Source organism: Xenopus laevis, chromosome 3L (genome assembly GCF_017654675.1).
Source record: "Xenopus laevis strain J_2021 chromosome 3L, Xenopus_laevis_v10.1, whole genome shotgun sequence".
NCBI classification, from domain to species: Eukaryota; Metazoa; Chordata; class Amphibia; order Anura; family Pipidae; genus Xenopus; species Xenopus laevis.
In genome coordinates this window covers 139378986-139394290 of record NC_054375.1, presented here as the reverse complement: position 1 = coordinate 139394290, position 15305 = coordinate 139378986, and the positions used below count along the sequence as shown (strand labels likewise).

General features: G+C 45.6%; 1 protein-coding gene across 6 annotated transcripts in view; it reads left to right on the top strand.

The window, feature by feature from the left end:
* chmp7.L (charged multivesicular body protein 7 L homeolog) overlaps nt 1-15305 on the top strand; it is a 31195-nt gene that overhangs the window by 445 nt on the left and 15445 nt on the right. For 5 of the 6 annotated variants that reach the window (XR_005965997.1, XR_005965998.1, XM_041584932.1 and 2 more), the window contains 3 exon segments: nt 1381-1654; nt 1738-1906; nt 11199-11384. Coding sequence is in view for 4 of the 6 variants with exons in the window: in XM_041584932.1 (XP_041440866.1) it covers nt 1398-1654; nt 1738-1906; nt 11199-11384 (612 nt within the window). In the remaining 2 variants the exon portion in view is untranslated. 6 annotated transcript variants of the gene reach the window in all.

Here is a 15305-nt window from a genome sequence, read left to right as displayed (position 1 = left end):
ATCTATGTGCCATGCATTTCTGCTTGCATGTCTGTCCTGTGCCTAGTGCCGGCCTGTTACATATTGTCTTATCATTATATAATAGTTGGTATATATGTGGCTTGACACAGGCACGGCCGAGCCTTACACATACACTGAGGCCCACAGAGAGCCCCACACAGGCCCTGCCCAGCATTACACATACACTGAGGCCCGTATAGTCCCACACAGGACCTGCCCAGCCTTACACAAACACTGAGGCCCTGCCCAGCATTACACATACACTGAGGCCCAGACAGGCCCTGCCCAGCCTTACACATACACTGAGGCCCATATAGTCCCACACAGGTCCTGCCCAGCCTTACACATACACTAAGCCCCTGCCCAGCATAACAAACACACTGAGGCCCATATAGTCCCACACAGGACCTGCCCAGCCTTACATATACACTGAGGCCCATACAATCCCTGCCCAGCCTTACATATACACTGAGGCCCATACAATCCCACACAGTCCCTGCCCAGCCTAACATATACATTGAGGCCTGCCCAACACATACACTGAGGCCCATATAGTCCCACACAGGCCCTGCCCTGCCTTACACATACACTGAGGCCCAGACAGGCCCTGCCCAGCCTTACACATACACTGAGGCCCATAGAGAGCCCCACACAGGCCCTGCCCAGCATTACACATACACAGATGCCTATATAGTCCCACACAGGATCTGCCCAGCCTTACACATACACTAAGGCCCAGACAGGCCCTGTCCAGCCTTACACATACACTGAGGCCCATAAAAAAATACCGGCCTTCCTATATATTTATCTTTTTCCCTATTAATGACATTGGGATCAACCATCATTTTTACCGGCCAGGTGGCAACCCTAACTGAGGCCCATACAGTCACACACAGGCCCTGCCCAGCATTGCACATACACTGAGACACACACAGGCCCTGCCTATTCATACAAATACACAGGGCCCATACATATATTATGTTTAGTTGCTTTTCCTTTTTTTGAGCAATACCCCTCTCCATATATGTAAGTTCTTCTTCTTCTATGTACTATTCCACAATATTTATAGGATCCTTTCATTTCCTTGGAATTATATGTCTTGCAGAAAATATGAACATTTTGTTCGGGGAAAAGTGATTATTCTGTTCATAGCTATATCATAAAGTAATAACATACTAATAGCATCTACTGGAACATTTAATATACACATTTGTGAGAGAATTTTCTGTACCTCAATCCAAAAACTATCTAATAATATCCCATTCAACTCATTTAAAACATGTCCCTTTTTCTCTCTAGCATCTCCAACAAATATCTGTTGTACCTTACATTTTGTAAATGGCACTTATCCCAGATCCTCTCGCCTTTCCTATATTCTAGGTTTGCGACTGTGCAAGATGGCGCCCCTTTCCTGTAACCCCCCAGAGTGGGAAGATGATGAGCGGATGTCTTTCCTGTTCTCAGCTTTCAAACGAACACGTGATGTAAACACCTGTGATTGGGACGGCAAGATGAAATTTTGGATCCCTCTGATCCTTACACATGCCAGGGCCCAAGGACTTCTCAGTATTACACTTAGCCAACTGGAAAACGACTTCAGGCGCAAAGGCTGTGCACCGATGGGACTGAGAACTGTTATCCAGGAGATGATCAGGTGCTGGACACATCAATAGGGGGAAATTGGGAACAAAGCATTATATTCTGTGTTGATAACTCTAATTTTGTCTTTCTGTGTAGGCAAGGCACGTTGAGAAAGGAGACAGATTTTGTGTCAGGTGTCAGCAGTGGGTGGCTGTCTTGGGGCATGAGGCAACTGGTCATTAGACCTCTTCGCTGGACGATAGGTACAATGCTGGGAAGCCAGGTGGGCCCTGATGAGCCACTAGTGATTCCTGAAGTTATAAAGGTGCATATTGAAGCCAAGTGTATTTTTGCCCCAACCTGCATAACTACAGCTAGTAACCTACAGATCCTAGGGTCCCTTGAATGACAGCAATTGGATATTCTTGTATTCTAAAGTGTGTTTTATTCGCTTGTAGCAGCATGGCTGTTATTCTATAAAATATATCGCCCTCCCTGTAACATATGCAATTTGGTGTATAGTAGACATAACACAGTGGATAATTATTATTGGATACTGAGATATGGTATTAGGACTCATTTCTCTGTCGTCTCAGGGGGACACAGGGACTCCAGGGGTTTAAGCTCCACCGTCCAGGAGGCAGGACACTAAGAATAAAAAAACTTAAGGGGGCGTGCCAAGGAACAGGCTTAACCTCACACACTGTAAGCATACCTCAGTTTTTAAGTGTCCTGCTTTCAAGGAGGATGGACTTCGCATGCTCTTCAGCTGCATTCATCATTGTGGGGTATCTCCAGGTACAGGAATGCCTGTTTACTCTGTGAATTCCCCCATCGCGGGATACTTCACCGGGGTCTCTACCCTAGCCATTCAGGCTATATCCGACCCACACAGTTACTACCTGCCAGCCAATAGGGACAGCAGCACTGTACGGTGAAGCACCGGGTGAGTACCATGGCAGTGTTCATGTCTATCTCCCCGGGTTGCTCTCCCTCTCCCCTTCCTTCTCATTAACTACTGGCCAGTAAGGGTGAGTAGGCCCCTAAGGGAGAGATTCCTCTCCGACCTGGCAGACCTGCCTTTAGGATTCATTCGTGCCCTTCAATGTGCTTCCGTTTCTCCGTCTACCGCTCACAGACGGCTGTCGCGTGCAGCTCCTTCCTGCGCAGCTCCTTCCTGCGCTTCAGTCCTGGAACGCATCGCATCCATGCGTTCCAGGCGCCATTTTCTTTTAGCGCGAACAGGAGGAGCTGCGGCGCATGATCACACAGCACGCCATTCTCTGCCAGGAGTGGGAAAGAGAGGGACACAGCACAACAGTGCTCCATTAGAAAGTTTAGCGGAGCTACCTACTACTCCTAGGGCACACTCTCCCCTTCAGGAAGCAGTTAACTACTTGGTTGCAGCGACTTAACCCCAATACAGCCATTCCTCAGCAGGTACCATTGACACTGCATTATGGTGGAAGGTAAGTCAGGGGGACTTTTCCCAAGGGCGGGGGGGGGGGAGAGCACCAACAGCACAGGTTACCTACTTTGCCTGCAAAAATTGCCAGTCAAAAATACCCAGGGGTCAGGCTGAATCCCTCTGCAGATCTTGCTCCAAAAGACAGGGCTCTGCACCTGCTCAGGAACCTACTACACCCGAGATTTCTCAATTTGGCGAATCTTCACAAGATAATTTTGCACAAGATGGGGTCGCAGGTACATCATCTGACTCCCCAGCCCCCTCATGGGCTATTCAGCTCTCACAGTCTCTAGCATCCTTGCAGAGTCTACCTTCAATTGCTGATAATCTAGGCAGGGCCATAGCTAAACTAGCCCACAAGCCTAATGGGAAGCGTAAAAGACCTTCCAGTCCCAAAGCGGACGACGACTCCCATATCCTTTCTGAGGGCTCTTCATCTGGAGGAGCTGCCTCCCATTCAGAGGGCGAACTTCCACTTTCTGATGGGAGTGATGGAAGTACTAAAAATTACACAGTCAGCAGCACACTTCTTCTGCAAATCTGTTTAAGAGGAAACATAAATCCTCAGCTTGTTTCCCATGTCATGAACAACTTACCAGCATTATCCACGATGAATGAAAATTCCAGGCTACTCGTAAATTTTCCAAGTCCTATCCATTTAATAAAGAATCGGTGGAAAAATGGTCTGCCGCCAGCAGTAGACGCACCAGTCTCTAGACTCTCTAAGTCCACTGCCTTACCCGTTACAGACGCGGCAGCCTTCAAGGACCCATCTGACAAAAGGCTAGAGGGATTCCTGAGGGCAGTATACTCATCTGCTGATTCTACATTTCGCCCAGCACTGGCGTCCGCCTTGGTAGCCCGAGCCATACAAGCCTGGTCCGAAACTCTAATTTCAGACATTCAAGAGGGTGTCCCCAGAATAGACCTCATGTCATCTGCACAATCCATCGCGGAGGCAGCAGCATACTTGTGTGTCCGCAGGACGTTCTGGCTTAAGAATTGGACAGCTGATATCAGTTCCAAGAAATCCCTAACTTCGCTCCCCTTCAAGGGACAAAGACTCTTTGGGGAAGAACTCGAAAAGATCATCTCCCAGGCCACAGGGGGGAAAAGCACCTTCGTCCCCCAAAACAAGTACAGAAACACATCGTCCTCTAGACGGGGAACGTTTTTTCGTGGCCCCAGTGGAAGATTCTCCAGACGAAACAGCCCCCCTCAACTCTCCCAGTTTCGCTCCAAACAAAGTGATAAGGGCTGCACACCATGGAAAACCAACAAGTTCCACAACAAACCTTCAGCCGACAAGTCCACTTCCGGCTGATGGGGCACCCCCTCCGGGGTCTTGGCAATCAATAGGGGGCAGATTGCTACGATTCCGGGAGGTATGGAACCATTATTCGTCAGACGCTTGGGTCACCAAAATAATTACCGAAGGTTACCCTCTGGACTTTTCTTCTCCCCCTCCCCGAAAATTCCTCATGTCCAGACTCCCATCCAAACTTGACAAAGCTCAGGCCTTCCTGGACTGCATTTCCAACATGGAACAGGATGGAGTGATCATTCCTGTTCCCCCGTCAGAGACCTTTTCAGGTTTTTACTCCAACCTGTTCCTAGTCCCGGATCTTTTCGACCAGTGCTGGACCTGAAATTTCTCAATAAACACATACGCTCAGTACGGTTCAAGATGGAGACCCTACGCTCAGTTATCAGAGGTATGGAACCGGATCAGCTATTGATGTCCCTGGACATAAAAGATGCCTATCTCCACGTACCTATATGGCCTCCTCACCACCGTTTCCTCCGATTTGCCTTCAAGAACCGCCACTACCAGTTTGTGGCACTTCCATTCGGATTGACCTCAGCGCCCAGAGTCTTCACCAAACTCATGGCGGTGACGGCAGCAACCCTCCGACTTCAGGGAGTTTCGGTGACTCCCTACCTCGACAACTTGCTCCTGAAGCCAGAACGACAGAACAGTGCAGAGCACATCTTCAGACAGCTATATCCCTGATCCAGAGCTTCGGCTGGACCATCAACTGGAACAAATCCAGTTTGACACCCAGTCACCAGATGATGTCCCTGGGCCTTCATTTCAACACCTTAACGCAGCGGGTATCCCTACCCCAAGACAAGCAAAGGAAGATAAGGGACCAGATCAGCCTTCTTCGTTCCAGTCAACCTCCCACAGTCCACCTAGCAATGCGGGTACTGGGACTGATGGTCTTGTCCATCGAAGCTGTACCATTTGCTCAGTTACACCTACGGCCTCTGCAAGCCAACATCCTATCGGGATGGAAGGGAGGTCCTCTAACCAAGAGACTTCACCTACAGCAAAAGACACGAGACTCTCTCCTTTGGTGGCTAACACAACACAACCTATCCACGGGCCAGTCCTGGGCCGTCCCAGACTGGACCGTCATAACAACAGACGCGAGCCTTCTGGGCTGGGGAGCAACGTGGTACAAGCTCTCCGTTCAAGGTCAATGGGCTCCCCGCGAAGCCAAGCTTTCAATAAACATCCTAGAACTTCGGGCGGTAAGACTAGCCCTCAGACACTGGTCCTCACAACTTCCGAACAAATTGGTCCGAGTGCAAAGCGACAACTCCACCACAGTCGCATACATAAACAGACAGGGAGGAACCCGAAGCAAAGCATGTCTAGCGGAAGTGGAACAAATCCTGACGTGGGCGGAAATCAGCTCAGTCAGACTTTCCGCCATACACATCCCAGGAGTGGACAACACTCAAGCGGATTATCTCAGTCGGAACCAGCTGGATCCGGGAGAACGGGAACTGCATCCCGAAGTCTTTGCGGATCTCGTGAAACGATGGGGTCGTCCCCAAATCGGCCTCATGGCAGCCAGAACCAATCGCAAAGTCCCCAACTTCTTCACTCGTTCTCGGGATCCGATGGCGATGGGAGTGGACGCCATGACACAAGAATGGCGGTTCAAACTGTCTTATGTATTCCCTCCAATTCCCATGCTCCCTCGGGTGCTGAAGAAGGTCAGACAGTCACCCTCAACAGTAATCGTGATAGCCCCATATTGGCCCAGGAGAACTTGGTTTTCGGACCTTCAGGAAATGTCCATTGCACAACCACTTCGACTCCCAGCCAGGGACGACCTCCTCCAACAAGGTCCCATTGTCCACCACAACCCAGGGCTGTTCGCTTTGACGGGATGGCTGTTGAGGCAACCATTTGGAGAAGAAAAGGCTTAACAGAAGAGGTCATTACCACAATGCTCAAATCACGCAAATCCACATCCTCCAAAGCTTATCATCGGGTGTGGCACAATTACTGGAAATGGTGCAAGGAAGCACACTACTCCTTCCTTGAATGCGACATTCCCAGAGTTCTCTCCTTCCTGCAAAGGGGCATTCAGCTAGGTCTCAAGTTAAGCTCACTGAAGGTTCGAGTCTCGGCTCTTTCGGTATTACTCCAGACTCGACTAGCCATGGATGACTCGGTCCGCACATTCCTACAGGGAGTGGCCCATATTGCTCTGCCATTCCGTCCCTCAGTACCAGGATGGGACCTCAACCTGGTGTTGGAGGCTCTGCTCGGCCCTCCTTTCGAGCCATTAGCGGTCATCCCAGAGAACATTCTTACCTGGAAGGTAGTGTTCCTGGTAGCCATTTCTTCTACCAGACGAGTCTCCGAACTTGGTGCCCTATCGTGTGACCCTTCCTTACTAGTCTTCCACAAAGACAAAGCAGTACTTCGCACAGTGCCCTCCTTCCTCCCCAAAGTCGTCTCATCATTCCACATCAACCAAGAAATTGTCGTCCCATCGTTCTGTCCGGATCCTAAGAATGATAAGGAACAACGTCTTCACAGTCTCGATGTGGTCAGAGCACTTCGCTGGTATCTTGAACGCTCTAAACCTTTTCGACATTCTCAAGCCTTGTTTTTGCTTCCATCCGGCCCCCGTCGGGGCATGGCCGCTTCAAAGACGACAATTGCAAGATGGCTTTGGGAAATCATCCGTCAAGCTTATCTATCCAAGGGAAGATCTCCACCAACATCCGTTAGAGCTCACTCCACGAGATCCATGGGCGCTTCCTGGGCATGGCGTAACTCGGCGTCTTTGGACCAGATCTGCAGAGCAGCCACTTGGTCCTCGGTTCACACATTCACCAAATTCTATAGCCTTGACACGTTTTCTTCTGCGGAAGCCGCCTTTGGCCACAATATACTGCACTCTGCGGTGCAGTAAAGTGTCTTTATCTGCTATTCTTCCCGATTTCGCTCCCTCCCTGCTGTTCTGGGGCTGCTTTGTTAAGTCCCCTAGAGTCCCTGTGTCCCCCTGAGACTACAGAGAAAACAGGATTTTTTGTTACTCACCGTTAAATCTATTTCTCTGTAGTCGATAGGGGGACACAGGGCTTCCCGACCCTAGCGAAATGTTGACCGGTTGGTCTTATGGAAAAGTTTCCTTGGTTTACCTGTTGCCAGTTGAGTTATTTCAGATTTTTGCTGCAGTCTCTTTGGTACAAACTGAGGTATGCTTACAGTGTGTGGGGTTAAGCCTGTTCCTTGGCATGCCCCCTTAAGTTTTTTTATTCTAAGTGTCCTGCCTCCTGGAGGGTGGAGCTTAAACCCCTGTGTCCCTGTGTCCCCCTATTGACTACAGAGAAACAGATTTAACGGCGAGTAACAAAAAATCCTGTTTTTCTTAGGTGCACATTAAAGGGGAACTCCACACAAAAATAACTTAAGCTTTTTGAAAAGTAAACACAATTTCAAGCAACTTTTCATGATTTTTAATGGTTTGGAACAGTTCCCTATGCCTAGCCCTCTGCTCTCCTGCTGATCTGTCTGACTACTTTGCTGACATTTACTACTTTACTTTGTATCAGCAGCCAAATGTCCTCAGCCTGCATCCTCCAAACCCCACAATTCCCTGCACACATGATTTCAATAAGGAACAGAACATCCCAGTGCAATGCATTGTGGAATATGTAGTTTCTGCATGCTGTCTGTAAGCTCTGGAGAAGTTGTTAAAATTTGTAACATCAGTGTTTAGTCCCTCCTTCCCTGACAGGATTTCAAATGATGCAGAAAGAAACTGTTAAACAGCTGGATTTCAGCATAGAAAATGGCATTTATTCTTACATAGTTACATAGTTAGTTACATAGTTAAATTGGGTTGAAAAAAGACAAAGTCCATCAAGTTCAACCCCTCCAAATGAAAACCCAGCATCCATACACACACCCCTCCCTAATTTTAATTAAATTCTATATACCCATACCTATACTAACTATAGAGCTTAGTATCACAATAGCCTTTGATATTATGTCTGTCCAAAAAATCATTCAAGCCATTCTTAAAGGCATTAACTGAATCAGCCATCACAACATCACCCAGCAGTGCATTCCACAACCTCACTGTCCTAACTGTGAAGAACCCCCTACGTTGCTTCAAATGAAAGTTCTTTTCTTCTAGTCTAAAGGGGTGGCCTCTGGTACGGTGATCCACTTTATGGGTAAAAAGGTCCCCTGCCATTTGTCTATAATGTCCTCTAATTTTCTTGTAAAGTGTAATCATGTCCCCTCTCAAGCGCCTTTTTTCCAGAGAAAACAACCCCAACCTTGACAGTCTACCCTCATAATTTAAGTCTTCCGTCCCTCTAACCAATTTAGTTGCACGTCTCTGCACTCTCTCCAGCTCATTTATATCCCTCTTAAGGTCTGGAGTCCAAAACTGCACTGCATACTCCAGATGAGGCCTTACCAGGGACCTATAAAGAGGCATAATTATGTTTTCATCCCTTGAATTAATGCCCTTTTTTATGCAAGACAGAACTCTATTTGCTTTAGTAGCCACAGAATGACACTGCCCAGAATTAGACAACTTGTTATCTACAAAGACCCCTAGATCCTTCTCATTTAAGGAAACTCCCAACACACTGCCATTTAGTGTATAACTTGCATTTATATTATTTTTGACAAAGTGCATAACCTTGCATTTATCAACATTGAACCTCATTTTCCAGTTTGCTGCCCAGTTTTCCAGTTTAGACAAATCACTCTGCAAAGTGGCAGCATCCTGCATGGAACCTATAGTTCTGCACAATTTAGTATCATCTGCAAAAATAGAAACAGTACTTTCAATGCCCACCTCCAGGTCATTAATAAACAAGTTGAAAAGCAAGGGACCTAGTACAGAGCCCTGCGGTACTCCACTAACAACACTGGTTAAATTAGAAAATGTTCCATTTACCACCACACTTTGTAGTCTATCTTTTAGCCAGTTCTCTATCCAGGTACAAATATTATGTTCCAGGCCAACATTCCTTAATTTAACCAGTAACCTTTTGTGTGGCACTGTATCAAATGCTTTAGCAAAGTCTAAGTAAATCACATCCACTGCCATCCCAGAATCGAGGTCCCTGCTTACCTTCTCATAAAAAGAAATTACCGTAAGTTAGTCTGGCAAGATCTATTACGCATAAAACCATGCTGGCACAAACTCATAGTATTATGATTTGCTATGAAGTCCAGTATCTTATCCTTTATTAACCCTTCGAAAAGCTTTCCTACGACTGACGTCAGACTAACTGGCCTATAGTTTTGAGGCTGAGATCCTTTTTTGAATAGAGGCACCACATTAGCAATTCACCAGTCTCTCTGCACTATGCCAGATCTCAATGAATCCTGAAAAATTAAGTAAAGAGGTTTGGCAATCACAGAGCTAAGCTCGCTAATTACCCTGGGATGAATACCGTCTGGCCCTGGACCTTTGTTAACCATAACATGTTCTATTTTTTTTTGAATTTCTTCATGTGTGAACCATGCATCATTAGTTGTATTACTAGAATTGGGACTGTTAAGAAGGAAACCTTCACTTACTGGTTCCTCATTTGTGAAGACGAAAAATACGAGTTCAGAATCTGCGCTTTTATTTTGTTTTCATCAACCAGCTGACCCCCCTCTGATAGTAAGGGTCCCACCCCTTCCTGCTTCATTTTTTTACTATTAACATATTTAAAAAACAATTTTGGATTTTTTTACTGCTTGCTGCAATATCCTTTTCTAAAGCAATTTTAGCTTGTCTTATAGCCTCTTTGCATGATTTATTGGCCTCCTTGTACCTTATAAATGTTTTGGCTGTACCAGCTAACTTGAAAGCCTTAAAAGCACGTCTTTTCTTACCCACCTCAACACCAACGCTTCTATTGAACCAAAAAGGTTTTGCTTTGCAACGACGTTCCTTGCTTACAAGTGGAATATACTGACAAATATATTTATCAAGCAGCATTTTAAAGAATTCCCATTTTTGTTCTGTGTTTGACCCTGTGAAAAGCATTTCCCACTTAATATATTGCAGAGATGCCCTTATACTGTCATATTTTGCACGTCTGAAATTTAGTGTTTTAGTTACTCCCTTATAGAATTGCTTCTGCAACAGAATCTCAAAGGAGACCATGTTATGATCACTATTCCCTAAATGCTCACCCACACAAATGTTAGAGATGAGTTCAGTATTGTCAGTTATTACAAGGTCCAAAAGAGAGTTATTCCTAGTAGGTTCTTGAACGAGCTGGAATAAAAAGTTGTCATTCAGCATATTTACAAACCTACTAGCTTTTTCTGTCTTGGCAACCCCATTACCCCAGTCAATGTCTGGATAATTGAAGTCACCCATAGCAACAACTTGACCCAGCTGTGAAGCCGCTTGTATCTGCAAGAGTAGCTGGGCTTCATACTCGACACTTATACGAGGTGGTTTATAGCATACACCAATGATAATTCTTTTTGTTACCTTTCGCCCAGTCAAAATCTCTACCCAGAGTGATTCTACACCCTCACCAGTGCCAGCTATTGTGATTTCTTTAGCGCATGGCTTTAATTCATCCCACCAGGTCTCAGTTACGTTTTGAAAACCATTTCATTGTTAGTCTGTGTATTGTATCCCCTCAGACTACATAGCTGATCAGCCATTTTTTACAATCATGATCGATAATGAGCGCCAGTGCCGTCTATGGATCTGTCGGCCAACCCTTTTTTAATTGTATGGACACACATAGTAATCTAGGTGGTCATGTTAGTGTAATTTGGTAATTAAAATTATTGTTACTTCATAACATGTTACAGAGGAACATTTATACATTGTGCAAGTTATGTCTGATCTTTCTCCAGGAGCGTGCGGCTTTGGTGTTGCAGCGATACCAGTCATCCACTTTTCGCTCTTTCCCATTGCTGTGCGAGGAGGAAGTGCACACCCTTTGTGCAGAGATTTGCCCTAACCCCTCTGCTTTGAATCTGGTGCTGCTTCAGCTGCAGGGAGATAAGAAGATTTGTGTTTTGGAGAGAGCTGGACAGAAGGTGAGCTTGCGGAGGCATGATAATAGGAAGGTCACAAAATAATGCAATAGCATTTGTGTTTTTCTCTGAATGTAGATATTAAAAAGCATATCCTCTTGTACTGAGGCCTAAGCCCGCTTGCATAAAGGTGTCCATAGATGTAACAATTACGATCTTTCTTTGAAAAGATGTTTCCAAGAAAGATTGTTCGTTCAATACACACGTGTAGAGCTGAATCATCAGATATATAGGTAAAACCAATAGAATTCTACCTGTATCTGACAATTTAGCACTAACAATGGGCGATGTTCAATTGCCTTCAAAGGCACCCGATCAAAATTTTCAAGCCCGATTGACGAGCCAACCGATATTCAAGTCTTCTACTGATAACGGTCAGCTCTTTTCCCACCATACACGCACCGAATATCGTACGAGAATTCGTTTTGTACAATATTATCTGTTTGTCTCTGGCCACCTTAAGCCCTATTAGACATCTTGTCTAGTACTCTTATTAGCAAGAATCAAAGTCTGATTCTCTCTACTTTCTGGTCCTGGGCGTCGTTAACAGGACTTTTCTGTTGCACTGATATGGTCAGGGTAGATCAGTTTAATGGAGCTCTTGTTTTATCATAGTACTTATAGGGATTATGTCATGATTTTTATGGTGTTTTTTTTTAAAGGTAAATTTTTATTGATTTTAACAACACAAACAAACAAGTACAATACAATATATTGTAGAATTACATTGGATTAGTGCTGGGTCAAGTGTAAACATATACATACAGGAGAATATAGTCACTTAGGGCTACAATTGTTGGTAAAGACATGTAGGGGCTGGTGGCATAAATCAGGTTGCCTCTGTCTTGGGAAGATAGTTTATGTATCCAGGGGGTCCTGGTCACACCAGTCCCCCCAAACCTTGCTAAATTTATCATATGTCCCTCTTGTCTGGTAGGTTAATTTTATGAGGGGAAGGGCATTGTCTATCAACTTTCTCCAGAAGGCTAAGGTGGGGTTCTCCCCATCCAGCGCATAACCACTGTTTTCTTGGCATAAAACATGATCGTAAGTAACCAGATTCTGTCTGCATTAGTAGGCAGTACCTCATCTATCACCCCTAAAATGCATACTGTTGGGTTCACTATCTGTGGCGTGCCCAATTCGTTCGCTAAGGACATTATTTTAGACCAGAAATCTAGAATGGGGGGACAGGACCAGGCCATATGGAGAAAGTTGGGCCCAGGAGAATTGCACCGTGAGCAGAGATTATCTTGTCTCCTACTAAATTCCTTCAGTTTGAGGAGCGTTATGTATGTTTGGTGGAGTAATTTATACTGTATGAGTCTATCTTTTGTTGGATTAGAAATGTGTAGGCATTGTCTGTGGCTTCCTCCAATTGTTTGTGGACGGATAGCCTGCTCCCACAGGTGGTAAGCTTGGTCAAATGGTGGTTTGGTTCTTCCCAGAATCTCTATAAAGTTTAGATACGAGTTTGGCTGGGGGTGGGGAGTAGAGGGCCTCCTCCAAAGCCACTGTGGTCACTATAGGGGAGAGGGTATGAAACTGGGCTTGAAAGGCGTGTCTGAGTTGGAGGTTCCGGAATAATTGTACCCTTGGCCCGGGACTTTACCTTCCAACTAAAACTGGAAAATTGGGGGCCGGATATCAGATCAGAGAGTTTCTTAATGCCCAAGCGTGGCCAGTAGAGGGAGTCTTGTAGTTTGTTTAGCTGAGGCAAGAGAGAGTTAGCCCAGAGTGGGAGATAGGGTGGCCATGGGTGGTTTAAAATTTTCAGAGCTGCAGTCCTTTCTTTGTGCGAGGTCAGTAAAGTGTCTATAGGCAGAGGTGCTTAGACATTCTATCGAGTGGAGGATGGATGCTTGAAGTGTTGTGTTTGGTTGGGGGGAGAGGCACCAGTGTATATAGTATATTTGGGAAGCTAGGTAGTAAAAGTAGAACTGCGAATGTGCCAGGCCCTCTTTCCCAATAGGCGCTGTAAGCCTTTCCCAGGAGATGCGAGGGGTACTACTAGCCCAGATGAATGGGATTATGATTGTGTTAAGTGTCTTAAACCAGGACCAAGGGATAGTGAATGGAGAGTTGTGGAATATATAGAGGAGCTTGGTAGATAAATCATTTTAATAATTTTCACTCTTCCCCAGTTTTTGAGTGAATGGGGCAGAGAATCGATTATTGGGTCTAGGTTTACTTGTAGGAAGAGTTGTGGGTCCATGAACCCAAATCCCCAGATATTTAAATGAAGTGAACCATTTTAGCTGTCGATACTAAATAATTGTGATTTCTACCCAATTGATGCGGAGACCGGAGTGTTTGCCCAGAAAGGAATTCTTCGGGGTCAGCTAGGTGATCAGCAAAGAGGGACAATTTTTCTGTGATATTGGCAAATTGTAGTCCCTTGATGGTTGGGCAATCCCGTATAATAATGGCCAATGATTCTATCGCTAGTGCACAGAGGACTGGGGACAGCGGGCATCCTTGCCTGGTCCCCCTGTGCAATTGGAAAGGGGGGGAGAGTGAAGTTGTTGACCCTCATCTTAGCAATAGGGGAGTTGTAAAGCAGTTTGACCCACTGGATGAATTTATTGCCCAGACCAAACCTGGAGCAGCACTATTAACTGATGGGTTTTGAAATAAACATGTTTTCCCATGACGGTATCCCTTTAAATTACGTTACCCTGGCCAATGGAGATCAGGACTGAGAAAACTTCATAAAGCACTTTCAGTCAGTGTTTAAATCCTGCCCCACTGCCTCACCTGGGCACATGCTACAACAAAGGAGCTGGAAGTTCAGGCAATTAGAGCTGTGGTGAGAGGATTGTGATCACTTCCTCAGTCTCTAGTGGTGATAAGGTTTTTAGCCCAGGTTGCCTTGCCCTTTAAGACAACACCTTAGTAAGGGCATTGGGCTGCATGTGGCCCTCAGTTGAATCGTTAAATGTAACTGCAAACACTGGACACATTTACAACTGGGCAGTAACCCATTACAACCAATCAGATGATTGCTTTTCGTATTCAACTTGCAACTGGCTGAATAAAGCTAATCACAGATTGGTTGCTATGGGTTACTGCCCAGATGCAAATTTGCCCACTGTTTATAAATGAGCCCCCATGATTCTAATTTGTAATGCACTTTAATAAGTGTCTCCCTGCATGGATAAAAATGAACAGCAGTGCTGGAGCAATGTTTAATACACTGGTCGCCTCACTTGCTAGACCGGCAAGGCATGGGTAACAGTAAATTAGGTTGAAAAAAGACACGTCCAACAAGTTCAACCTTTAAACTCTTTTTTTTAAATTTTTTTAACCTGCCTAAATGCTAATTGATCCAGAGGAAGGCAAAAAAACCCCATTTAAAGCCTCTCCAGTTTGCCTCAGAGGGGAAAAAAATTCCTTCGTGACTCCAATCGGACTAGTCCCTGGGAGGAATCCTTACTCAGAACACTCTGCAGTAGCTTCTACTGTCCTAAAGCCTACCCAGTGTACCCAAATATTGCATTCCAGGTGTTCTTGTAAAAACATGCCTATTTGTAAAGGAAATGCCAACATTTTTATGACCGTAATTAGGCAATTCCTAGCATCCCACCCCCCACAAATTAGAGGGTGGGATGCTAGGAATTGGAGGTATGAGAATTGGCTCCTTGTTGTAGAGTTTTACTGCCGTGAACATCGGGACATGGTAAAGCAAAGCAGCAGGCCTTGCAATGGAAATAATAAGGTAATTATATAGTGAGGAGTTTGCTAGTGTTGGATGACAGCTTATAAATTGTTATAGTAAACTAGACATTAAGCCCGTTAAATTAACGGGCGCTAGAACATATGTAGAAAATTCGCCAGAGACGGTCCGTGGGGCACATGCGCAGTAGCACCAGAGACGGTCCGTGGAGCACATGCGCAGTAGCGCAATCCCACGGACACAGGGAC